Here is a 25,170-nt window from a genome sequence, read left to right as displayed (position 1 = left end):
CTTAAGCAAAATCTTAGAGAAAGATGGGAATGTAAAATCAGTAACAGCAGAGCTGCTTTGGGTGAAGGAGTGTGTGAGTGTGTGTGTGTGAATGTGAGTGTGGGTGAGTGAGTGTGGGTGTGTGAGTGGGTGTGGGTGTGTGTGAGTGAGTGTGTGTGAGTGTGGGTGAGTGAGTGTGAGTGTGTGTGAGTGTGAGTGTGGGTGTGTGAGTGGGTGTGAGTGTGTGTGAGTGAGTGTGTGAGTGTGGGTGAGTGAGTGAGTGTGGCTGTGTGAGTGGGCGTGAGTGTGGGTGTCAGTAGCAGGTCTGCTAGCCTGTACTTCTCTGCTGAGGGCTCTGCAGGCCAGGCTTGAAACCCTCTGGGCTAGAAGGTGAAGGAGTGTTGGAGTTTTGTCTGATTCATCTTGTCAGACTTATCGTGGATATGTAATCCATTACTTAGTGGTCAAGATGAGGGTAAGGACAAGATAAAATGGGCCTGGCAGGAGTGGGAAGTGTCGGCTTCCTGGAGCCTCCCCTCCCCCTCTTTGTTCTGAAACCCCGATACAGATCTCTGTCTGGTTTGGTTTCTGTGTGTGAGGCCCCAGCTGTGTGTTTCTTTGATGGATGTTCTAGTCTCCACAGGCACCAGAGCTAATCCCAGACAAGGCCTGCAGAGGAAGTACTCCTCCTCAACCCCCGTAAGTTCTCCTGGAGGGGGGCCAGGTCTCAGGGAAGGTGGCTGGGAGGTCTCAGGCTGGGGCCGGCTTCTGATAGGTCCTGCCTGGACCGGCAGTGAGGTGCCCAATGAGGTTTCATCCTCGGTTAATGCTCTGTGTGTGTGTGTGTGTGTGTGTGTGTGTGTTATGCGCGTGCCTGGGGCAGGGTGTGTATTCCCTCCTAATCCACTGTCCATAGAATCAAACGCCCCTTCCACGCCAGGCCCGTCACAGGTTGCGGCCTCAGCCATTCCTTCTCTGGGCAAAGGGCATCTTCCCCATCAGAAGCCAGACCTGAGCATTCCTGGTGTTCCCAGCTTCTGGCAGCCCACCTGGTTATAGGATTCTTTGTGGCTTCTGCCTAATGAATGTTTATCTTGCAGGTGGCTGGAGCCAGGAGGAGCCAGGAGGGGCCAGGGGCAGCCAGGGCTCAGCATTTTGTCATTAGAGCAGCTCTGAATTCCAGCAGCTCTCAAGAATGTCCCCTCCGCCCCTCCCCTGCCTTTCTGTCCTGGGAAGCTTTCCAGAAACTTGGCTAACCTGCCTACCCCTCCCCCAAATCTGCTGGACCACACCGGCCAGCTGGAAGCCAGTGGAGCCCGGGGCAAGTCGGAACTGAGACTATATAAGCACCCCCTGCCCCTAATCATAGAGGGGGTGAATCATACATGTTCATTGTTGATTTGTTGGAAATTGGGAAAACACAGGTCCCAGTCAGAAGTCACCTCCCTACTATATACCCCGACAGTAGGCTCTATGCGGGCAGGGCCAGGGGGCACACAGCCTTTGTCCTTCCCCCTCCCTTAGGTGGTGTTGTGACACCACCCTGGCAGACATGAGCACAGTGAAGTCTTGGAAAGTAGAACCCAATCAGGACCTAATTCTGCCGGGACTTCTTCCAAAGCAGATCCAGAATGACTCTGGGGGTGACCACCGTCCTTTTGGACGGGGTCAGATAAAGATGGGCCCCAGACCAGTCCCCTGACCTTGTTGCAAATGCCAGGCAAGAGTCCTCTCCTTCCTTCAGGCTCCAGGTGACCCCACTAGCTCCACGTGTTGGCCCACATCAGGCCACTTTTCCTGGAGTCCTCTCACATCTCTCACCTGGACTTTATATGAGCTTCTTAGCTGACTTCCAGCTTCTACCCTTGGCCCCCATGGTTTTCTCCAGAGGGTTCCCAGTGCTCCTTGGCTCAAAGCTCCATTATATTCAGAATAAAGCCTAGCTCCCTAATAAGACTGCAGACCCCCACGCTGGCCCAGCCTCCTCTTCTGGGCCTCCTCCCCTGGTGTCCCTGGAACACCAAGCTGGTTGTTCCTCAGGGAGCTTGCCACTGTTGTGCCACCTGCTTGGGTCCCTCAGGATCTGAAGCCTCCTTTGCCTCATTCAGGTCTCTGTCCCTGCGCCCTCAGGCCCTCCTCCTTCAATGGGCTCTCTGATCGCTCTTCACCCCTTCTTTGCTTTGCTTCTCCCCATGCACCCCACAACCCTCGCATCGCATCATGTCTCTCCCACCTCGCATGAAAGCTCAGGAGGGCAGGAAGTCTTTGACCATTTTGTTCTAGAAGCCCAGAGTCTAAAAGTGACTGCTTAAATTTGGTTTTAAATCCTAGCTCTAGAACTTTTCTCTCTCTATATATATACCCCTCAGAGATCTAGCTTTTCCACCAGATAATCAGCAACCCCCTGAGGCAGCAGAAGACTGTAACCTGACTAATGGTCACAAAATCCCGACCTCTGTCAGCCTAAAGATAACGTCTTGACCTAAGTTATGTTTCAGCTCCTGAGCCCTAAGGTGGAATGACCCCTGGCTACTTTCCCATGAAACCAGACACAGGGACACTGGAACAGACCTCAGAACTGTCCTTAAGACCTGAAAAAAAAACGATTTATAACCCTCACCTCACCTCTAACCAATCAGCTCCCATCACAACCCTGGCCCCGCTAACCCACGGTGTCTTGTGATTTTGCCTTACATAACCTGTCACCTACACACTATTGGGGAGTTTGAATTTTTGAGCATTAGCTTCCCATTTTTCCTGGGTGCTGCCATTCATCAACAAAATAGCCAATATTTCTCCACTGTAATTGTCGGTGTTTAGTGTTTGGCTCTGCTCGTGCTGGGTGGACGAATTCCTTCTGTTCAGTAATAGAAGATGCCTGGCACATAGAGGGTGGCCCATAATTACTGGTTGAATGATAAAAAGGGCCTTTCCCTTTTCCCTTTTCTGCCTGTTTTCCAGCAAATAATCATTAAGCATTTACTGGCTCTGGATGGGCCCTGGGGCTAGATGCAAAGGTGAAGAGAGAAGTCTAGCTGGAGAGACAGAGCTGTGGGGTGTGATGGGGTGAGTCCAGGGGGCCTATGTGGTGCGCGTAGAACGAACACGGACCCAGCCTGCATGAATCAGGGTGGATGTCCCAGAGGAGGTGATGCCCAAATTGAGACTGAGAGGAACCGGAGTTGCTGGTATCCAGGTAAAGGGAGGAGGCAGGGGAGGAAGGAGGATGCTCTAGGCTTGAGGAAGGGCCTGGTCCCTCCTGGAGGGCAGGGATGTCACCCTCAGGGCCATGTGTCAGCCTCTGGTGCATAGTAGTGTTCAGGAAAACTGTTGAGATAGTGGGGGGCCAGGAACCACACTGGATTTCGAGGAAGACAATTTTAGGTCCTGGACAGGATTCTTGGTGGGGTGAGGTCAGTAAGGACTTTGTAGAGTTCACTGGGGATTCACAGGATCAGATGAGTTTTGAAATGGAAAGATTCTTGAGTCTTAAGAGTCTTTGTCCCTGAGGGCGGCAGCTGCTGTTTCCATGACCCCGGTGGGAGGGAATTTAGCTGTCTGGAAAGGGAGTAGAGGACCATCCAGGGGACCATGGTGGGTTCTAGAAATCAGGGCAGGCACTGGGACATTTGTCTTTCTCTTTCTCCTATGTCTGGCCAGACCCACACCCAGGTGGCACGAGCTGAGGCTTGGTGCAGGGCTCTAAATGGGGCCCAAATAGCCAGGGTGGGGGCAGAGGCAGGGAGAGCCCCTCCTGGCTAAGTGGCCGCCCAAGGCCCCTCCCTGTGCAGAGAGGAGCCTGAGTCTGATCACGTACACACTCAGCCCCTGGGAGGGGTTGGGGTGGGGCGGGGTGTGTGTGTGTGTGTGTGTGTGTGGCCATTCCTGGTCTTCCCAGGGTGTGGAATGTGGCACCCGGCTGGAAGCTAACCCTTTCCCTTCTCCCATCTGCTTGGACAAGGGGCCGTTTGCTAAGGCTGAGAGCTCCCTCCCCTCCCCCATGATTGGCCCTGGTTCTGGTCAGGCTGGTTTTTCCTTCTTTGGGGACTAGACGAAGAACACCAGGGGCCACCCTGACCCAGTCCACCCTACCCCACCTTTCCTGGGTTTCCACTTGGGGGCGGTGACAGAGATGAGCTGCCACAGAGGAGGCCAGACCTGGGCTGCTGGCCTTGGGTCCCCATGATACCACCACCGGCCTGAGCGAGGCCTTGAGCTGCCCATAGCATGGCCAGTATTTGTCTCTGCCCTTTACTCTCCATCCACACTACTAGAAGTTCAGGCCTTCTGTCTCTAACATGGACAGCAGACCCTAACAACTGGTCTCCCTTCCCCTGACCATGCCCACGTCCTTGGTCCCACCAACCTACTTACCACATGGAATCACGGCAATTTCTAAATGTAAATTTGACCACATCAATTCCCTGACTGACATGACTTTCCATTGTCTTCAGGATAAATTCTAACTCCTTATAGCCACCCCCCGTCCCTCCCCTCCCCCACATGCCCCCAACCAAACTGAATTACCAGATACTCCCCAAGCTGGCACCAGCGATTCCACTCTTCCAGACCCCTGTTCTCTTTGCCCTCCTCCCATAAATACCTACTGGTCTTTCAGCCTCTTGCTTAAGGGTTATGCCCTTTCTAAAACATCTCGCAACGCTCCTGGGCAGAAATGAGTGCCCCCTTCTTTGGCCCCCACTTGCTCCTGTGCAGACACACTCCCCGGCACTGACATTCTTGATTATGCAGGTTTGTTTGAGGCCTGAATGCCTACTGGCTCAACAGTTCTAGAATGGTGGCCCATACAGTGGCTACTCACTCCAGCACCCCTAAAAGTCCCCCCGTTATTTCAGGAAGTCCCCACTGGAATACCCCCTATGTGCTGACAGATAGCTGCTGGCTGCAGACTCCCATGGGCTACACTCCGCACTCCCGCCTGCTCCAGCCCCACCCATGCGCACTACGGGGGGAGGGGAGCCTGAGAACACCCGTGTCTGTGCCAGTGGGCCCACCCAGATGCTCCTAAAGCTTCTGATCCTTGGGGGAACCACAGGAGAGGCCCTTTCCCTAGGTCCAATTCACTGGGCTGAAGGAGCCTCATACACCCAGACTCTTTCAAAATCCCTCCGGAAAAGCTCTGCCACCTTTTCTTCCCTTCTCACCCTCTTGCTACATAAAGAGGGAAAATTGGTGCAAAGGACCCAGGGATGGGGCAGGAGCCTAGAAACCTTTTTTCGGGGCGGCTCTTTTCTTCCTACATTTGCCACTCCTCTCTCTAAAATTTCCTCTCTCCCTTCCTAGCTCAAGACTAGAGTGTCCGCGTGTATGAGTGGGGCCAGAGATGTTGACGGTGTGTGCAGGGTGGGGAAGAGGTATTTACTGTATTAAATACAGCCAGTTCTAAATGTCCATCATTTGGACATTTTTTTTTTAATTAAAATAATTTGTTTTCCAATTACGGTTGACATACAAGGTTGTATTTGTTTCGGGTGTACAACATAGTGGTGAGACATTTATATAACTTACAAAGGGATCTCTCCCCCCAAAAGTTTAGTACTCATCTGACACTGTACATTGTTACTACAATATTATTGCCTATATTCCTTATGCTGTACTATCCCTGTGACTATTTTGTGTTTCTTAATAAATTACTAATTTTTAATTAACAGGTAACGCATAAATACATTCTTGTTGTAAAAGTTAGATGAGCTGGGGTTCCCCTTGCCTACTATCCTTCAACCAGCTTGTCTACAAGAAAATCCCTATTGTCTTTCTGAGGTTTCCTTCCTTCTTTATGTGCTTACATGTGTATTCATGTGTACCTTTTAAGTGGCATTCATGTATTTTATTATATGTACTGCTCTCCCGCTGCTTTATTTGACCTGACAACTTGTTCTTTAGGGTTTTCATGGCACTATATATTGATATCACTCATTCTGTTTAATTTCTTCTTGCATAATGTGGGTGTTACATAGTTTACTCGACTCTCCCTCTGCCAGTGGTTGTTTCTGTCTTTCCACTATTACAAACAATGCTTCACAAAATATCCTTGTATATGCCTCCCTGAATATATGGGGAAGGGGTTCTTTGGGATAAATATGAAAGAGTGGAACTGGAGCTTGTAGCGTGTGTGCATTTTTTAATGGAAGACACTGCCGAATTGCTTTGCCACGGTGCCGCTTCCACCTCTTTCCATCAACATGTTGGAGAGTGTTCGTTTTTGACCACAGCTTCCTCAACACTTGACATTGTCAGACTTTGTAATTTTGGCAATCTAATGGGTAAGAGTGAATCTCCAGTCTTCTCTGGCTGCCTTGGCTGGGTCTGGGAGGGAACTTGGTACTGTTTATAGAAACTTCCAGCTAGCCATGTTCACAACCCCATCTTCCACTTTTCCTAGAAGGGTCCCTGGTGCCCCAATTCCTGAGCTTCTGGGGTTTATGTTGAGAATCTGTTTGCTTTTTGTGGGCCTCCTGCCCTCCCCTTTTCTGCCCCTCCGTAAGGCTCAGCTTCCTCTCTACTGTTAGCTACAGTTTTGAGCTTTAAAAATGTTTGTGGACATTTCTCATCTTCTGTTGTCCTTTCTTTTATTCTCTTTGAATATTCCTTAACGTGCAGCTTAACAGGGTTTTTTGGAAGGAGCAAAAATTAATGTGGGTATTCAGTCTATTACATTTCATCAGAACTAATATATCTCTACAGCCTCCTGCCAGAACGTCAGCCTCTTAGAGGCAGGAAGAGCTTGTATTTACTTTTGTATCCCAGCGCCTAGCACCATGCCTGGCAAACTGGGGCAGGGTTTGGGACATGTTCTTTGAATGGAGGAGCGAGTGCAAAATTGCCTTGAGCATCTGGTGCTGATGGTCCCTGTGGAAGGGGATGGTATCAGGTAAGGGTTACCACTTTACACAGCAGGCAAGTTCATGAAGTCTTGCATACTTTTACCTTTCTCTTCTCCAGCTTATGGATTGTGCTCTGTTCACATGCTTGAGTCTGTCTCCTCTGCTACATTGAACTTTGAGCCTTGCTTGACTGACTGACCAAATAAACAATTGTGTATCCAAGCTGGGAGGATAAGTTAGGATCTTGGCAGGTGGCACTATACCTTTCCCAACCGGACAACGCTTTCTCCAGGCCAGTGGAGGAAGGCACCTTGACTCCCATCCTGTGAGAGGAGAGACAGCATTAGTGTTTGGGACTGTGGCTTTAGGGAGTTAAAGATTTGGGCTTGAATCCCGGGGCCCCTACTTCCTTGTGTGACTTTGGTCACGGTATTAACCCTTTTGAGCCTCCGTTTTCTTGTCTGTAAAATGGGGATGATGATACTTAGCTTATCGGATTGGTTGAGATATTGTACATGACATGTTTGACATAGTGGCTGGTACAGTAGATGTTGGCTACATCATTATCATCTTTGTCATCATTATTGTCACTTTTGTCACCAGCATCAGCACACCATTTGATTTTACCCAGGTATTGGGACTTTCACTCCCAGCTTCCTTCCAGTGGTTAAAACTGCCCTGTGTTTAATATCTTCCCTCTGGGAACTGCAATCTGCATTTGCTAAGTGTAAGAAACTTCTCGTGTAGGTCCCAGGGGAGACACAGACAGCCCTTGGCCTCAGGAGTTGGCGACTAACCCCAGCTCAGTCTCACTTACCGCTGGCCTCAGGCAAGGTACTCCACCTCTCTGAGCTGGATCAGCTTTTCTGTAATATGTGGATTATTTTTTTCCCCAGTGATTCCCCATCTATATTCCAAAAATTTTTTTAGATTTATTTTATATGAAAATAAATACTAAAGTGTGAAGAAAAATTAAGCTATAAAGATGGTCATCATAGCACAGCATATAATAACAAAACTGGTAATAACCTAAACATCCGACAAAAGGAATGGGCAAATTTAGGGTATGGATTATTAATAGATATTACCTGAGAAAAGAATCCATGGTCCAAAAGAATCCAAAGTATATTTGGGAAATGTTGCTTAAACAAAGTTAAGTAATAATGATCAGTGATAGTTATAATAACATGCTATTTAAACAATAACATTATATAATAAATAACATTGTTTGAGTGCTTACCATGGGCCAGGCACCGTGATAAACCCTTACAAGCACCATTTCATTTAACCCTTGAAACAACTCCACAAAATACGTTATTATTTTATTATTATCGGTTTTACCAATGAAGGACTGAGGTTTTCAGAGCCTTTGGTACTGTGTGCACTGTGAATCGCCAAAAGGGAGTCAGAACAAGCAGTGTTTCTGATCTTTTCTGACAGTGGACCCCTTTTCCCACGGGGATCTCATGATACAGGGGCTCTGCAGAAAGACCTGGGGGAAGGGTGGGCCGGATCCTCTCTGTATCCCTTTGAGCTCTGACATTCCCTTTTTGGCATTCCTGACCTTGTGTACTCCTCCCCTGCAGACTGAGGACCCCCAGCCCAGAGACCAAGGCTGGAGAAGGGAGCTCCACTGGTCAGGTTCTGTCCTCATGCAGCCAGGGGCAGATCGGAGATGCCTGGTTGTGGGCAGTCTGTTTACTGAATGGGAGCAACAGCTTAACCCCTCAATTCCATTTGTGGGGAGGGCAGCCTGTACAGAGTGTTCTCCTGAGTGCTTGGTGTACCAGAGAAGTGGTCAAAAGCCGCACAGCTCATGGTGGAGGGTGCTAGGCACTGTTCCGGCCAGAAAGAGGGAAAGGGGATTCTCCCTGACCCTGGCCTGCAGTTCAATTTCTGGCTGACTGCCCTTGGAGTTGGCATAAGATTTGGGGGGAAGGTACGCAAAAGAGTTGTTTTGGAGCTGGTACTTCCTTGGAAGGGAGTGCAAAGCCTCCGTCACTCTCAGGAACCCAGGCCATAGGGCTGAAGGTCACGAGGCTGGAAGACAGAATCTGACATTTCCTGTCACTGCCCCCCTCGGAACCTGTTTCCTCATCTGTAAAATGGGGATAAGAATACCATTTCCATTGGGCCGCTGTGCAGATCCAATGAGATCTGAAAAGCCTTTGTTAAAGGTACTATATTACTGTCAATTGTTCTTACGATTATGGCCTTTTGTGGTAGGGGGCTGGGACTCCAAGTTCCTCTGAAGTTTAGGGAACTCATAATCTTTTAATCTTTGGGGGAGAACTGTTGGTCCTGTTCTTTGTTTCCTAATACAAAGTCCCTTTTCAGACCCTTCTATCAGGCAAGAGCTGGGGCTTAATGTACATAGCAACTATCTGGCCCATCTGCCCTTCCCCCATGAGGAACACCTCCTCCACAGGGTCAAATAAAGAGTGACTCATATCTGACCAGACCTGGTGGCTACAGGCTACAACCTTTAAAGAAGGCCCAGTCACACCCTGCTTTCATGGCTGCCTTATTCCTTCTTCCCCATTGGGGCCCAGCCCACTTGCAGGTCTGGTTCACTAGCTTAAACAACCTCAGGCTGGCCTTCCTAGTGTCTCAGGGGTGCTCCTGGGATGTTAGAGGTGTGTGTGGGGTTTCCTGTCCCTGCTCCTGGATAAATTGGTAGATGGAAGACAGTTTACCGGGGACTGTTTCAGAGGCTAGGGACAAGTCTTTATTTAGCCACAGGTGACCCGGATGATAATATGCAAAGAGGAGGGCTGAGATTTCCTGGGGGAGACTGCGGCCCAGAGATGGGGCGGTGACTGGCCAATCTCTCTAACACCCTCTCAGAAGGTCGTAGGGCCTCTGTCATTGCTCTGACTTAAGGACGGAAGGAACTATGGGAACAATTCTGAGGAAGGGTGGTCCCTGGGGACAGTAACTGGGCTGAAGTGTTGTCAGTGCCCTGCAGCGTCTGGCAGGGGATCTGGCTCTCCAGAGCAATCAAAAAGGTGAGTGGAATTGCTGAGCTGCACGAAGAATAGGTCTGGGGCTGTGTGTGGAGAGGAGGGGCTCCTTTCTCTATTATCAACTCTTCACAGTGTTTATGGGCACCTTTGCAGATCTCATTCATTCATTCATCCATGTGCTTGGACGGGACTGTTAGGCCCAAGGATTCAGCCTCTGACATCCTTCTTCAGATGCTCACAACCAGGGAGGGATTCCATCCCGTTTTTGTCTCTGGATGGCAAACGCTAAATATCTCCTGGACAAGTTAGTTGTCTTCCTCCGGCTCAGATTCCTCATGATGAAAACTGTGAATGAATGCATGTTGTTGGGGCTGAAGGGTTGGGGGTTGTCCTGGGGGTGGGTGGGCGGTGAGAGTCCACAGCGGGGGTGGGGGGGTGTTCAGCCCCCAGGTTGTCAGGTTGTGAAGGTGCCCTTTACAGTCCAGCTGCAGAACCACTCCCAGCAGCTGTTCCTAGGAGCCTATTGTCACCATGTAGCTTTGTCCCGGACACAGCAGGGTGGGGCAGCTTTGTCTCAGCCCAGTGAGAGTGCAGATCAGAGCACCTTCATCTGGGGGATTGAGGGGGAGTCAGGGTGGGGGTGATCCCCAAGGGCTGGGCTTTAGGATGCTGCAATTCTCCATGGGGTGTAGAAATCTGGTGAATGGTACTTTGGAGGGTTAATTATGATTACAAATGACCAAAAGGAAGGAGCTCAGAACATGATTCTAAAGGGAGATTCTGAGTAAGTGATTGCTGTGGAAGGACAGAGCAGAGTATACTCTCAGGAGGACCCTAATTGTTGGGGGGTGTCAAACTTAATGAGGGAGGGCCAGAATGTGAACTGGGAAGGGGTTATCTAGATATATGTGTGACGGGGTGAAGATGGGAACCAGTGCGGTAGGAAATGGTCAGAGCTCCGGAGGGGGCTGGGTGGGGCAGCTCTTCGAAGGGCTGTAGCCTCTGGCCTCTGGGAGGGGAAAGTTGGAGGCAGAGCCGCCAGGAACTGACCAATGGGGAGAGTACCTGTATTTGCACTCCGGAGCCTGCAAATTCCTCGGGGCTCAGATATCCGCCCCTACACCAACCCGTCTCCCCCCGCTACTCCCCCGCCCACCCCGGGCATAAAAGGCTCCAGGTGAGGGCCTCGTCATTCCTCCAGCCGACTGCAACTCCACCGGCCAGTATTGCAGCGTCCTCCTTCGCCATGACTTCCTACAGCTATCGCCAGTCGTCTGCCTCCTCGTCCTTCGGGGGTCTGGGCGGTGGCACCGTGCGCTTCGGGGCGGGAGGCGCCTTCCGTGCGCCCAGCATCCACGGGGGCTCGGGTGGACGCGGCGTGTCGGTGTCCTCCGCCCGCTTCGTGTCCTCGTCCTCCTCCGGGGGCTACGGTGGCGGCTATATGGGCGCCCTGGCCGGGTCCGACGGGCTGCTGGTGGGCAACGAGAAGGTGACCATGCAGAACCTCAACGACCGCCTGGCCTCCTACCTGGATAAGGTGCGCGCCCTGGAGGCGGCTAACGGTGACCTGGAGGTGAAGATCCGTGACTGGTACCAGAAGCAGGGGCCTGGCCCCTCGCGAGACTACAGCCACTACTACAAGACCATTGAGGAGCTGCGGGACAAGGTGGGCCGTGGCCTGGAGCGGAAAGTGCACGGGCCGCGAAACCTAGCCCGGCGGGCCCGGCTAGACGGGAGATGGGCGCGGCAGGCGCCCGGGCCCCCTCCCCGCGGGGCGGGAGCGAGCCCGTTAGGACGTGGGAGGGCCGTCAGGTAGGGCAGGGACGCGGGCAGGTGCGCAGCAGCAGGACAAAGGGGAAGGAAGTGGAGGCGGGGGTGGGGGCCGGGGTCGGGGGACCAGGGGCGGGGTAAGTGGGTGTGGCATATAGCGGGGGCGGGGTTGGAAGGTGAGGTGGCCTGGAAAAGGGTCGGGCGGAGTGGGAGGAGGTGGGAGCCGGCTGAGGGTGGCCATGAGGTCTCCGCTAGGGGCCACGGGAGGCGTCGCAGTCGCGGCAGGGACATGAAGCGTTTGGCTTGGGAGGAATCTGGTCCACCCTGGGCCAGTCCTGCCGCTGCTGCCCCCGGTGTGGGGCCCTCTGCATTCCTTTTCTCTGGCGGGGCAGGTCTGGTTTCCATCACGCTCACGCTTAAGCCCCTCTTCCTCACGGCCACCTGGGACTTGAGAGAAGTTCTAGGGAAAATGGGAGAGGCCAGCTGTGGTCCTGGCGGGTTAAGGAGGTACATATGCTGTGGCCCCTAGATGCGGAAGTCCCGAGGGTCCTTTGCTTGTGGAGACCTCTGTCAGAGGTGTCCCTTTGCATCCTCTGTCTCATATACACACACATAATGAAGGTCAAAGTTTCTTGAAACCCTCCATACGTCTGTTTCACATAAAAGCTATGCAAATCACTCCCCCTGTGCAATGACTAATGCATCAAAACCCTCTCTTTGAAAACTGCTGAATCCAAGTAGCTTAATCAATGGTGTGAACATGGAGGGACCTTAGATTGGAGGTGAACTTGGACGAGGAATCCTGAACTTCATTTCGCTCCTCTGTGAAATAGGTATACCCACTGACCTGGCATGAAAAATGAGGTACAAGGTGCCTCAACAAACAGACTTCCCTTCCCTGAAGGCAGAATAAGTTGAGTGTGTGTGTGGGGGGGTACAGACAAGTGTTAACCCCTACACTTCCCTGCAGCTGATTTGGCGATCCCTTGAGACCATTTACAATTTCCCTGGGCACAGGTCTCAGACTTTCTTCCCAGGCTTACCTGCCTGCCCTCCCCCACTTATCTGGTACCCCCTGGTTCGGCCTCCTGGGTAGTGGTGAGAAACCACTGCTTCAGTGCCTGGGCAGGGACTGATTACAAGGCCTCCCACAGAGCAGGCCTGTGGGCAGCTGAGGGGTGGCTGGGGCTTGTCTCTAGGGAGCAGGGGGATTCTCATTTGCTCCCCTCTCTCTGGAAAGAAAGTGGGAGGGCAGTGTCAGTGTGCTAAACTGGTGCCAACGTTCTGCTTTCCAGATACTTGGTGCTACCATTGAGAACTCCAGGATTGTCTTGCAGATCGACAATGCCCGTCTGGCGGCGGATGACTTCCGAACCAAGTGAGCATATCTGCTCTGGTAGGCCGCATAAGCCAGAGCGGGGGCGGGGAGGCAATCCCAGGCCCTTTCGGAACTCAGTGCAGTCAGCGGGCTAGACTCTCCCCTCCTCCACCACAGCTGGTCTGAAGCACCCCCATGATCTCCAGAACCCCGTGGAGGCGGGGAACTCTTCAGAGGTACAGAGGAAACGCTGCCCTGATCTGTAACTATTTCCTCTGAAAGGTTCGAGACGGAGCAGGCCCTGCGCATGAGCGTGGAGGCCGACATCAACGGCCTGCGCAGGGTGCTGGACGAGCTGACCCTGGCCAGAGCCGACCTGGAGATGCAGATCGAGAGCCTGAAGGAGGAGCTGGCCTACCTGAAGAAGAACCACGAGGAGGTGGGTTTCCAGCTGGGCCACCCCAGTTTCCCAGGGCTGAGGATACTTTTGCATCCTGTTGCGTCTGACCATGGCCACACTTGCTGTACCCTCTGCATGGCCCTGGGTGTGGAGCATGGCTCCTGGGCATGGCATGGTGGTGACCCAGTGTGTCCCCCAGTGCCAGATCCTAGATCTACACCTGAAAACCAGCCCCATTGGGCCTGAGGGATGGGGGAGTGACCTGGCCCAGGCTCAGCAGGCTCTGGGCCCTGACATGCCCATCTCTGCTGTATCTTTCCAGGAAATCAGTGTTCTAAAGGGCCAGGTGGGTGGCCAGGTCAGTGTGGAGGTGGATTCTGCTCCGGGCATTGACCTAGCCAAGATCCTGAGCGACATGAGAAGCCAATATGAAGTCATGGCTGAGAAGAACCGGAAAGATGCTGAAGCCTGGTTCATCAGCCAGGTATGAAGGGGGAAGTAGGTGCCCTTTGGGATGCTCCCCGGCGAAGGTCTGCCTCAGGGCTTATTTCTTCCACCTCTTATTGCAGACTGAGGAGCTGAATCGGGAGGTCGCTGGCAACACTGAGCAGCTGGACATTAGCAAGACAGAGGCCATCGACCTGAGGCGTACTCTCCAAGGTCTGGAGATCGAGCTGCAGACTCAGCTCAGCACGGTATGTGCCCTCCTCCCTGTGGGATACACAGTCCTGTCCTTGTAGCCTTGGGCGGTGGCTCTGTACATGCCCTTCCTGGGAACCAGGCTCTGCTGAATTGCCTTCACTCTCCCTGCCCTCAGAAAGCTGCTCTGGAAGGCAGGTTGGCGGAAACGGAGGCTCACTATGGAGCCCAGCTGACACAGATCCAGGCTCTGATCAGCAGTATCGAAGCCCAGCTGAGTGACGTGCGGGCCGACACTGAGCGGCAGAACCTGGAGTACCGGCAGCTCATGGACATCAAGTTGCGGCTGGAGCAGGAGATTGCCACCTACCGCAGCCTGCTCGAGGGCCAGGAGGCCTATTACAACAACCTGCCTACCACCAAGACCGCCTGAATCCAGCAGCCTCCTGGGCTTCCTGCCGTTCAGCAGAGGGTTGTCCGTGGGTTGGGGCATGAGAGGGGAGGGACCCTTACTTCTGGCTCTTCCCCTAACCTGCCAATAAAACGTAATGGCCCAAGGCACGAAGGATATCGAGTTTGTTATTTCAGCCCATGGAAATGGGCCAGGCCTTGGCCCTGTTTAGGTTTTATTTGGACAAGAGTCCACCCTGTCCTAGGAAAGTGAAGGGATGGTACCCACAAACTGATTGTTACGGTAATTCCTCCTTGCAGAAGCCTTCATTTATCTAAACTGTTCCTTAAAACAAGTTTATGAAATAAGCATTGCTCCCATTTACATGGAGTAAACTAAAGCTCGGAGAGGTGAAGTGGTTTGTTGTATATATAACTGTTCTAATATGGTAGAGGTGGGATTTGAAACTGGTTTTTGCTTTCAGATTAGTTTTCTTTCCACTGTATTCCTGCAAAGGTTGGCGTTTGTTTGTATGAAATTAACGTTTACAGAGTATCTATTATGTGCCATTTAATCAAAACAACCTAACAGATAGTTAAGTACAAGAGTAGGAAATAGGCTCAGAGAGGTTAAGTAATTGTCCAAGGCCACACAGCAACTACATGGCAGAGTCAGGACCAGAATCTAGCTTTCCTGATTTTTAACCCACAGTGCCAATCCTGCACCCCATCTCCTAGGATTGACACCACTGTGCTCAGTACCTTTTAGTCTTGCTCCATGTGAAGGCCTAGGACTGGGATCCCCTGACACATTTCTCCACTTGACAGAAGGAGAAACGGGGGCTCTGGGGTCAGAGCCTGAGTAAAGGAGGCAGGCATCCTGCTCAAAGCAAGGCTGGAGAGTGTGCAGGCACTAACATGCAGGTACTAACACATTCATCCATTCCACATAAATCCCTTATGCCCACCAGCCCATACTTGGGCCCAGAGCCTGGAATAGGACCCAGGTGTGACCCAGACCTCCCGCACACCCCTCAACCTGGCTTGCCTGGGGCCGGTCTCCTGCCAGCTAAGGAAGCAAGTCCTAGCTTCCTGGTACAACTCTGCCCTTGGGTGGGTATGGTCCTGCCCCTGTGGTTTATGACTTAGCTGCCAAGAACTGAGGCCAATTAAAGGTAAATAAGTCCTACTTCATCCTGGCTGAGCGGTTCAGGCTGAGTGGATCTGTTCAGGCCCCAGGGATCTGTGACATCAGGCAGACTGTGAGGGAGAGGGTCAGGCAAGAGAGGAACACGGCCCCATCCGCCTCCAGAAGGTCTAGAGGGGAATGGAATGTTTGTCGCTGCTCTCAGGACCGAGCTAAGGAGGCCTGTGACACTGTCATTCCTCTTAGTATTCCTGAGGAGGTGCTCTTTCCTCCATTTTCCCCCTGCTCAGCCCTGGAGAGGTTCATTATCTTGCTCCAAATCATGACTGGTGACCCCAGAGCCCCAGTCTTCCCCTTCTCACCTGCTGTAGCCCTGGGCCAAGAGCCTCTTCTGCCACCACCCCAGCTGTTCTCCTGTACTGTTCTCCAGCACCCCTAGTCTCCCTCCCAATTTTCGTGAGGCCTTGGAACTACAGGCCTGAAACCTGGCTGCACCCCCAGACTGGGACTGCCCAGAGATATTTGTCCTGTGTTCATGAAAGCCTCTGTTGTCACAGCTGAAACCCTCCCCCATGCCCCAGAGGCCCTTGGAATGTGGCTGGGGGGGTGGGGTCTGGGCCCACACCGGTGCAGCAGGTGACTGGGTCACAGGTCTGGGTGTCAGGAATGAAGTTGTCCTTTGTGTGTGTGCCGGGTGGATGAGGAGGGCAAGGGCGGGGACAGTCTGGGAGCTGAAACTAGGGCTACTCTTGACTGATGCAACTTTGACAGAGGAAAAGGAGGGGGGGGATGGATTTGAGAGGGGCGAGGTCTTTCCACCCCTGCTGGTCAGATGACCACTTAAGTTTGCAAAAAGCATTTCCTGTTAGCCATATTGCTCCAACCCTGAGTAAGACTGGGCAGGGATTATTTCCATTTTCTGGATTGGTAGACTGAGGCTCAGAGAGAGCAATTACCCAAAGCCACATATCCAATAAATGAGAAAGGGGGAATTTGAAGGTAGGTCTCTAGGCCCCAGGTCATGCGCTCTGTCTCTAGCATCTCCCTGGGGCAGTGGTGGTGAGTGTGGATTCTAACATTTATGGAGCTCCCTCTCCGATGTGCCATCAAATGCTCACTGTGGCCTTGTAGCTGGGGAACGTGTAAAAGCCCAACTCTTTCTTTTTTTTTTTTATTGTGGTAAAATACACATAACGTACATTTTACCATCTTAACCACTTCTAAGCGTCCAGGTCAGTGGTATTAAATGCATTGACATTGTGCAATCGTCACCACCATCCATCCTCATAAACCTTTCCTCCTGGTCCTGTAAAACTGAAGTGCTATACCTGTTAAACAATAACTTCCCATTCTCCCCTCCCCCCCAGCCCCTGGCAACCGCCATTACACTTTCTGTCTTCATGATTTTGACTACTCTGAGTACCTCACATAAGTGGAAAAATGGCCCAAATTTAAGTCAGGAACCCGGCTCAGAGAGGCTGAGTCACACCCAGAGGTGGAGTCCAGCCCAGGCTCTTTCCACCGGGCTGCATCACCTGATCCCAAGGAGGAAAGGCTGGCTCTAGGGACAGCCTGTCTGTCTGTAGTGGACAAAGTTCTGAAACTGGCCCAGCCTCCTGGGCAGGCTGCTTGGGGCAGGGCCCAGAGATGCAGCTGGGGCCGGGGCCAAACAGAGGCTAATCTCAGCGCTGGCCAGTCATCCCCACCTGGTGCTGATATGCAGGCCCCAGAGCCCCACCTAGACCTTGAGCTCACAGGAGCTGTTGGGACTGAACCAGGCATTTGCAACTGAAGCAGCTGCCGCCCTTTGGGCCTGGAAGTGGAGGGAAAGCCACCCTGAGGGGCTGCTGGAGGGGAGTCAGGGTGCACAACAGGGGCTGGCTCGGGTCCAGCCCTCCCTCGCCCCGGGGTGATGGTACGTAATTTTTCCCCTGTTAATTGCTGGGGCCATAATGTCTGCAAAAGCTTTAATGAGCTATGGCTGATCTGACTTTGATTATTTTTCTTTTGGAGGAAGACAATATCCTCCCACCTATGAGACAATACCGCACTGTCTGGGACCAGCGCTTGGAGGCCCAGCTCACTGCAAAGCTGGGTGAGGAGGAGCCCACGCCCACCCACTCAGGCCTGCGGTCCCCCTCCCACCACCCCAACTCAGATGCAGGAATCTGTGGGAGGGACCCTCTTTTCCTGTCTCCTGGTTGAATGGTGGTGGGAGGGTTCAGAGGACCCATTTGAGTCCTGGTGATGCCCCTTGCTAGCTGCGCCACCTTGCACACATCGCTTCCCCTCTCTGAGCCCCAATTTCATTCCTTCTGAAACAGGATCAGGGATCATCTGTGAACCGAGGATTAGAGGAGGCGTTGGATACAAAGCATGTGGTAAACTGTGATGTGTGCAGTACACGTGCGGGATTACTGTGACAACAGCAATAATGACAGTGGCCTGCATTGCCCCACAGGCACTGGCTATGGAAGAGCACGGAAGAGCGAAGCTGCGCATAGGACATGATCTGATGTCTAAGGACAAAAGTCCCTCCTGGTGAGGGTATTCGTGAGTCCCAGATGATGGGCCTGTACCCCACTATCTAACCATTCAGAAGATGCGGAGCCAGGAGCAGGCAGGAGGGAGGCTCTCGGGCGTCAGGGCTTCTCTATAAGTGGGACTGAAAGTACCACTTGTCACAGGGAAACTGAGACTTAAAGATAACCTGTCTAAGATTTCACAGGCGGTAATGGATAGAGGCAGGGTATGGACTTTTGTCTGAGGGACCTCAGAGCCCTGTCCACCGCACTGTGCTGCAGCCCTGGGCCAGGGATCCTCCTGACTCTCCAGCTCAGTCTAGCTCACTTCCCCAACCCCTGTTCTCCCTAAGCCCAGGAGCTAAGGTCATGCCTCCAAGTGGCACTCCCCACAGGTGTCAGGTATCCCTGGAAAGCTGAGCCCTGAGCTGGTGTCAGAGCAAAGGGCTCCTCTCTCTGGCCTCAGCATCCTGCTCTGTGAAGTGGTGCTTCTGCCACGAAGGTCTCCCCCGTCTGCTTGTCAGGCCTCCCTATCTCCTCCCTCCCCCAGCTCCGGCACACAGAGCCCTCCGTGTAGGGTCCTTCCCCAGCCTTGCAGCTTCACAGGACAAACAGGGTTAACCTGGCCCTGGTGTGCAGGGACATGTCTCTCCCCGGAGAAGGCAGGGGATTCCTGAAACTTGCCCCAGTTTTATCTGCAGAGGTTTGCCCCAACGTGTCCTAGGAGCAAGCAAAGTTTCAGTGACATGTTGGCAGGTGGTGGGATTATCAATCAGCCCCTTGTCAGCCCCAAGCCTGCTGGCTTTTGTGAGAGTGCCAGTGCAGTGGGGGCTGGGGTGAGGGTGGATTGGGGGAGGAGAGGGGTAGAGGAGGAAAGTCCCTTTGTACCGTTAGGGAAGTGATAGATGCTGGCCCTCTGGTCACTTTCGCTGGAACTTGACTCGAGACCCGGGTCCCTGTCCTCAGCCTGTCCCCCTGGGCCCAGCATCCTTCCAGGTGCCTCTACCCACTGATCCCCAGAGGCCATTTTCTCCCCCGTTCCCCAGCCTTGTAGGCACACACAGGATCTGTGAGGGGGCCAACACAGAGCAGGATGGGAACTGGGAGCAGGTAGCTGGCTGCCTAGGGGTGAGGGTCCCGGCTGTCAGCAGCAGAGAAGTCCACCTGAGGGCAGAGCTGGCCTGAGCTGCTCTAACAGTGCTGTGGTGTGATGGGACTTTGCTCCGTGCCTGTTCTCCTGAGGTGCAGAGATGAACCTGAAATGCAAGCGTTAAAACCATGGCCCGGGGCAAACCACCATTCATTGTGAATCATCTCTTTTGTTGCATTAAAAAAAAAAAAAAAAAGGAAGAAAAGAAAAACTCCACACCAGCCACACAGAGGTGTGCAGGCAACTGTGTTTGTCAGGAATGCAGGAGTTGGCCTCCGTTTGGGGGAGGAGACGCGAACCTACAACACCCTCCAAGGGGTATATAAGAAGCCCCAGTCTGGGGGGTGACAGGCGCAGTGCTCTGGTTTCAGGGTAGCCTGCACCTCTTGCCAGCGTCGCTTGTCCTTGCCGAGAACTCACCGACTGCTGCCTGGCCATGAGCACTGCATTTCTGCAGACTTCTTCCTCCCCCTTTGGGGGTAGCTCTACCCGGGGGGGTTCCCTCTGGGCTGGGGGAGGTGGCTTTGGTGGGGGGAATTTCTTTGGGGGAGGTGGAAGCCGGAGTATGTCAGCTTCTTCTGCCAGGTTTGTTTCCTCTGGGTCGGGAGGGGGCTATGGGGGTGGCATAAGCTGTGGCTTTGGCGGAGGGGCTGGTAGTGGTTTCAGTGGAGGCTTTGGAGGTGGCTTTGGTGACTTCGGTGGTGGCGAGGGTGGCCTCCTCTCTGGCAACGAGAAGATCACCATGCAGAACCTCAACGACCGCCTGGCCTCCTATCTGGACAAGGTGCGCGCCCTGGAGGAGGCCAACACCGACCTGGAGGTGAAGATCCGTGACTGGTACCAGAGGCAGAGCCCGGCCAGCCCGGAGCGCGACTACAGCCACTACTACAAGACCATCGAGGAGCTCCGGGACAAGGTGAGTCCTCGGGGATCAAAGAGAGGGGGCAGGGGCCCTGCTCTCATCTCTAAGATCAGTGTTCCTGCTGCCTCGAGGAAAGCCTTTCCTGCCCAGGCAATGATTGCTGTGTGTAACCTTGGCAAACTTGGAATGTGGGGAATACATTCCAGGTGTGGATGTTGGCAGACATCTGCTCAACCTGGCAGTGCAGGGCAGATCCTGGGAATCTGGTCAGGACCAGCGGGGGCCCAGATGGGAGCAATCAGACAGCAACTGGGCTCTGCATAAGTGTCCCTTTGCTTCTTTTGCGAGAATGATGAGTGTAGCTTCAGGAACCCTGAGTGCCAGGGCCTCCTGCCTCACCCTCTGAGGATGTCTTTGGTGCCAAAAGCACTACTGGGACTTAGGAGGCCTGAAAATCATTATGGGCTCTGCCACCCACTCACTCTGTCACTCCCCTGGACCAGTTTCCTCAGCTGTAAGATGCCTTCATTAGCTGTACTCCAGGTTCTCACTGGCTGGAATGTTCTGTAGGTCTCTGGCTGTGTCAAGGTGCACAGGAGGCCAGCAACCCCGAGCTGTCCAAGGCGAAGCTGGTGGAGTATCCCCCAGGGGGCTGTTGTCAGAGCCCCCACCCCACTCCTAGACATTTAATTCCTACAGGGGGTGCCAGGCAATTCTGGCTCCTTGGTCTTTCATGCCCTGGAGACAGGGGCAGACGAAGTAGTGGACACCTGAGATAAAGCTGGACTCTGCCCGGGAACCCTACAGGCTCTTGGTGGTGGTAGCAGAGGAGAGGTTGTTGGTGGGGAGCCAGCCTGGGGTGCAGGGTGGGGACAGCAGCAGGGAAGAGGGAGGGGTTTTCTTGGCACCAACTCCCTGTCTCCTGCAGATCCTGGCGGCCACCATTGATAACTCCCGGGTCATCCTGGAGATTGACAACGCCAGGCTGGCTGCGGACGACTTCAGACTCAAGTGCGCTCCTGGCTCCCTCTGCCTTTCTGTGTTGCCCCCTTTTTTTGACCTCTCTCCCTCCCCCAACTCAAGCAGCCCAGACCCCTCACCCTTCCTTACTTTGGGTTCCCTTTCTCTTCCCAGGTATGAGAATGAGCTGGCTCTGCGCCAGAGCGTGGAGGCCGACATCAACGGCCTGCGCAGGGTGCTGGACGAGCTGACCCTGGCCAAGGCTGACCTGGAGATGCAGATCGAGAGCCTGAATGAGGAGCTGGCCTACCTGAAGAAGAACCACGAGGAGGTGGGGGTGGTGGGAGCAGAGTGGGGCCTCTAGTGCCTCCTCATAGTTGGCTGAAGGGCTTAGAGGTTCAGAAATGCACCCCCCACACACATACCAAAACAGGGGTCTCCCTGGAGAGGAGGGGGCACTGTTCTCTGGTGACCCAGACTCCTTTCCTTCTCTGGTCCTTAGCCAGGCCAGGTGACCAGTGGGAACTGCTGTCCTGATTTGCTTCATGAGCTCATGCAGGGCCTTTACTGTTTTGACGTCCTCCCTTGGAAGCACCTAGAGAGGAAGAGAGACCCTCAGAGCTGAGGGGCCCATGCAATCAAACCTCTTCCTGAACAGTGGGAAATGGAGGCTGGGTGGGTATGGGGAGAGCCAAGGTCACCTAGTGAGTTAGGGACGCAGCCAGGATTGGCGTGGGGGGACCCAGATTCTCCACCCTCTCTTCTGCCCTCCATCTCTAAATGGGCCCCACGCATCCTGCAGGAGATGAGGGAGTTTGGTAGCCAGGTGGCCGGTCAGGTCAATGTGGAGATGGACGCAGCCCCAGGTGTGGACCTGACCCGTGTGCTGGCGGAGATGAGGGAACAGTACGAGGCCATGGCGGAGAAGAACCGCCGCGACGCCGAGGCCTGGTTCTTCAGCAAGGTGAGCCTGACGTCCCAGCCTGCCCCAGCTCCCCAGGTCTCCCAGGAGGCCCATGGGCTCACTTCTTTGTGTGTGACCTGTAGACAGAGGAGCTGAACAAGGAGGTGGCCTCCAACACAGAGATGATCCAGACCAGCAAGACGGAGATCACAGACCTGAGACGCACCTTGCAGGGGCTGGAGATCGAGCTGCAGTCCCAGCTCAGCATGGTATGGCCACCCCACCCCACCGCACCCCACCCCACCCCACCCCAGTCTCTCCCACCCTTTGTGGCTGGTTAAACCTTGGTGTTCCCAAGCCCCCAAAGAGGGAGTTCCCTGCGTCCATTCAACGCCTCTCCCCCTGCCCCCGGTGGCTTCCTTCTAGCCTGACGTGGTGTCTATTTATCTGTTGCCACACCAGAAAGCTGGGCTGGAGAGCTCCCTGGCGGAGACGGAGTGCCGCTATGCCACGCAGCTGGCACAGATCCAGGGGCTCATCAGTGGCCTCGAGGCCCAGCTGAGTGAGCTTCGCTGCGAGATGGAGTCTCAGAACCAGGAGTACAAAATCCTGCTGGACATCAAGACGCGGCTGGAGCAGGAGATCGCTACTTACCGCAGCCTGCTGGAGGGCCAAGACGCCAGGCAGGTGCAGGGTGCAGAGGGAGGAATGAGGGAGGGGCCCATTCCTTTGTGGTTGGGGTGGAGAGAATCTTAGGGCCCAGTACTGGTGCACTGAAAGAGAACTGGGTGAGGAGGAAGGGCTCTGGCTGCTGCACTCAGCCCTTAGGTTGTTACCTTGGGCACCTCTCTGGACCTGTGTGTCTCCTGTAAAGGACCGCAGTTGGGCTAACGCTGGTTCCATTCCATGCCTGAAACAGATTGGGTGTTATTGTAGATCAGAATCTATCTGCTTGGGGGTGGCAGGTCTGGACAGGGTCTCAGCTTCTAGCGAAGTCAGATGTGGGGATGGGGATGGTATGGAGGCTGGCGGGGACCGCTGAGCCGGCCACCTGGGCCTCCCGTAGGAAGACCTGAGCTTCTGCCTTTGCTTACGTCTGCTCCTCCCTCTTTCAGGATGGCTGGCGTTGGCACCAGAGAAGGTAAGAAGGCTTAGCGCTTCTTGACTGGGGAGGGGAGCTGTTGAAGCCATCGTTCCCCTTGGAATGGGGGGCAAGGAGAAAGACGCCAGTCACCCTAGTAGGGCGAGGACGCGCCCCTTCCGTTTGGTGTGTCCTTCTGTCCAGTGGGACCTTCTGTCAGCCCCAGGGGAGTTGGGGTTGAAGATTTATTGAGAGGCTTCCAGGTTGAACAGGCTCTGTCCAGGGCATAGCACCCCCAGGCCCCACCTTCATGGACTTACGCCCATGAGGACGCCCTGTTCACGTGCAGTTAAAAACCCTGACATTCTTGCTCACTGTGGGACATACCTGCCGCTGCCACCACCCACCTCTGTGATGAGTAATTCAACACCAGCCCTTCTGGCAGCTCTGGAAGGATTGGCCAACAGACATTCTCAAGGGTGCTGTCCAGTGCTCCCGGAGCTCAGCCAAGGTCCTGGCCCCTTTGGGAATGGGGGAAGGTCCCCGACTCTAAAGCTTGCTCCTTCTTCCTGCAGCCTCCCTGGGAAGTGGCAGCAGTGGCAAAGTCCGTATCAACGTCGAGGAGTCAGTGGATGGAAAGGTGGTGTCTTCCCACAAGAGAGAAATCTAAGTGCTCAGTGCAGGAGAGAGGCCCCTCGCCACCCCCACCCTCCCCAGGCTGAGCAGAGGACTAGCTAGAGGGGCCGGAAAAGCAAATTCATTTCTGCCTTCAGAAGGTCCAGCTCAAGAGGGTCCCTTGTCTCTTAGTTTGGAGCTTTACATGTTCTCCTTCGCACTGCCCTCTAGTTCTCCCTGCCTCCTTTAGAGCAAGAAGGTGCGAGAAGCAGCTGTATTGTATCACAAGTTCATTTGTACTGTGTCTGCCCATGCAATAAAGAATCGCTTTTCCTTTTGCAAATATCTCTCGGTAGTGTGTCCAGTTTTTCTTGCTGGGGACTCTGAGGAGTCCCAGGGCCCACATGCTGACATCTCCCCTGACTTTGGCTTTTTCCCTGCATGGTCATAATTCATTCTTTGGGGTTCCCAGGGTGCCTGGGTTACACCCAGGCTGCTCAGGTGGCTTGCTGTTATGGCTTATGCCATTCGGTGATCACGGAAGCAGGAGATGGGGGTGGGGTGGTTCCTCAGGGCAGTTTTGTGCACTTAGCACAGAACTTGACACATCAGCTAATAATTTACCGGATAACTGACTGCATGGATTGCATTGGTTCACCACCATATGGTCGTCACTGTGCTAAGTACACTCACCCACGGGTCTCATTTAATACTTGTAACTGTGGATGGTCAGGATTGATTACTCTTATCTTAGAGATGAGGAAACTTAGACATGAGATGAGATTGGAAACTTAGAGATGAGGAAGTTGGGGAGATGGGCCTGGTAAGCCCCAGGGCTGAGTGGGCCCTGCATTTGTATGACTCCAAGACTAGGGCTTGTTCTGGGAGCCCAGGCTCTAGCCTTTCACAGCTCATTGCCAGGATGCTACTCCTTGCTTCTGGCTCTAACCACATGTGTTATTTGAATCTCCCATCCTTTCAAGCCAGGCACACTGGATCTCCAGGGGGGCCAAGCCAGTTCCCATCTCTGCCCCCCTGCAAAGTTGGCCCTTATCCCCGTGAAGCTGCCGTCTCCTCTGAACAAGACACTTAAAGTGCCCAGATAGAAAGACACCACCTCCAGGAAGCCTAAATCCAAAGCGACACCAATCCCTACTGCCCTCCCCAGTCCAAATGTCACTCTTGTTTCCCTGTTCCCAGCGTCTTCACCCTTGAGCCCATCAGAGAAGCCGTTGTATCCACACACCCCGATTTGTTGCCTCTGGTCTGGGGCTGATTGCTCTGGGATTTTTAGCACTGGAGAGAGGGCAGGAATATAAGGAAGTGGGGAACTGCGGGTGTTGTGGCTGGGCTGGGCTTAGATTGATCGGAGAGGAAGAACTGGTTTCTTAGTCTCGCTGGGAAGAGCAGGTTGGGGGTACCTCTGTTACCCTGAGAATCAGATCATTTGGGAGGACAGCCAAGCCCTCTGGGCCTCTGGGGAGAACTCCTTGTCCAGCAACCCTGGTTGGAGAGAAGGTGGCACCTGTGCTTTCTGGGGGAGATTTAATCTAGAACGTGTCTCTTGAGTACACGCTTTGAGGTCAATAGATGGCATCTCATTCACTCGCACGACATTTTTG

The 25,170-nt window shown here is 53.6% G+C and overlaps 2 protein-coding genes across 2 annotated transcripts; both read left to right on the top strand.

Moving 5' to 3' along the window:
• Nucleotides 1–10,955: 10,955 nt before the first annotated feature.
• On the top strand, nucleotides 10,956–14,476 carry KRT19 (keratin 19). The gene is made up of 6 exons (XM_033089970.1): nucleotides 10,956–11,456; nucleotides 12,856–12,938; nucleotides 13,161–13,317; nucleotides 13,601–13,762; nucleotides 13,848–13,973; nucleotides 14,096–14,476. Exons 1-6 carry the CDS (start codon nucleotides 11,037–11,039, stop codon nucleotides 14,348–14,350), a joined length of 1,203 nt encoding a protein of 400 aa, XP_032945861.1. The 5' UTR covers nucleotides 10,956–11,036; the 3' UTR covers nucleotides 14,351–14,476.
• A 5,023-nt stretch (nucleotides 14,477–19,499) lies between these two features.
• Nucleotides 19,500–23,893, top strand: LOC117014108 (keratin, type I cytoskeletal 15). Its single transcript, XM_033091909.1, has 8 exons — nucleotides 19,500–20,042; nucleotides 20,917–20,999; nucleotides 21,123–21,279; nucleotides 21,751–21,912; nucleotides 21,996–22,121; nucleotides 22,315–22,535; nucleotides 22,968–22,993; nucleotides 23,509–23,893. The coding sequence occupies exons 1-8, from the start codon at nucleotides 19,563–19,565 to the stop codon at nucleotides 23,601–23,603; spliced, it is 1,350 nt and encodes a 449-aa protein (XP_032947800.1). The 5' UTR covers nucleotides 19,500–19,562; the 3' UTR covers nucleotides 23,604–23,893.
• Nucleotides 23,894–25,170: the final 1,277 nt, after the last annotated feature.

This window comes from Rhinolophus ferrumequinum, chromosome 21 (assembly GCF_004115265.2).
Source record: "Rhinolophus ferrumequinum isolate MPI-CBG mRhiFer1 chromosome 21, mRhiFer1_v1.p, whole genome shotgun sequence".
NCBI lineage: Eukaryota > Metazoa > Chordata > Mammalia > Chiroptera > Rhinolophidae > Rhinolophus > Rhinolophus ferrumequinum.
Note: the sequence above shows the minus strand (reverse complement) of the source record. Positions and strands in the feature narration are given on the sequence as shown.

What these genes read in the sequence shown, in the direction of transcription:
- LOC117014108 (XM_033091909.1), top strand. Translation starts at nt 19,563, where the DNA reads ATGAGCACTGCATTTCTGCAGACTTCTTCCTCCCCCTTTGGGGGTAGC. An exon ending in GCGGACGACTTCAGACTCAA is followed by an intron (nt 21,000 to 21,122) that starts GTGCGCTCCTGG and finishes TTCTCTTCCCAG; the next exon opens with GTATGAGAATGAGCTGGCTC. An exon ending in AGGCCTGGTTCTTCAGCAAG is followed by an intron (nt 21,913 to 21,995) that starts GTGAGCCTGACG and finishes TGTGACCTGTAG; the next exon opens with ACAGAGGAGCTGAACAAGGA.
- KRT19 (XM_033089970.1), top strand. Translation starts at nt 11,037, where the DNA reads ATGACTTCCTACAGCTATCGCCAGTCGTCTGCCTCCTCGTCCTTCGGG. An exon ending in TGAAGAAGAACCACGAGGAG is followed by an intron (nt 13,318 to 13,600) that starts GTGGGTTTCCAG and finishes GTATCTTTCCAG; the next exon opens with GAAATCAGTGTTCTAAAGGG. An exon ending in TGCAGACTCAGCTCAGCACG is followed by an intron (nt 13,974 to 14,095) that starts GTATGTGCCCTC and finishes CCCTGCCCTCAG; the next exon opens with AAAGCTGCTCTGGAAGGCAG.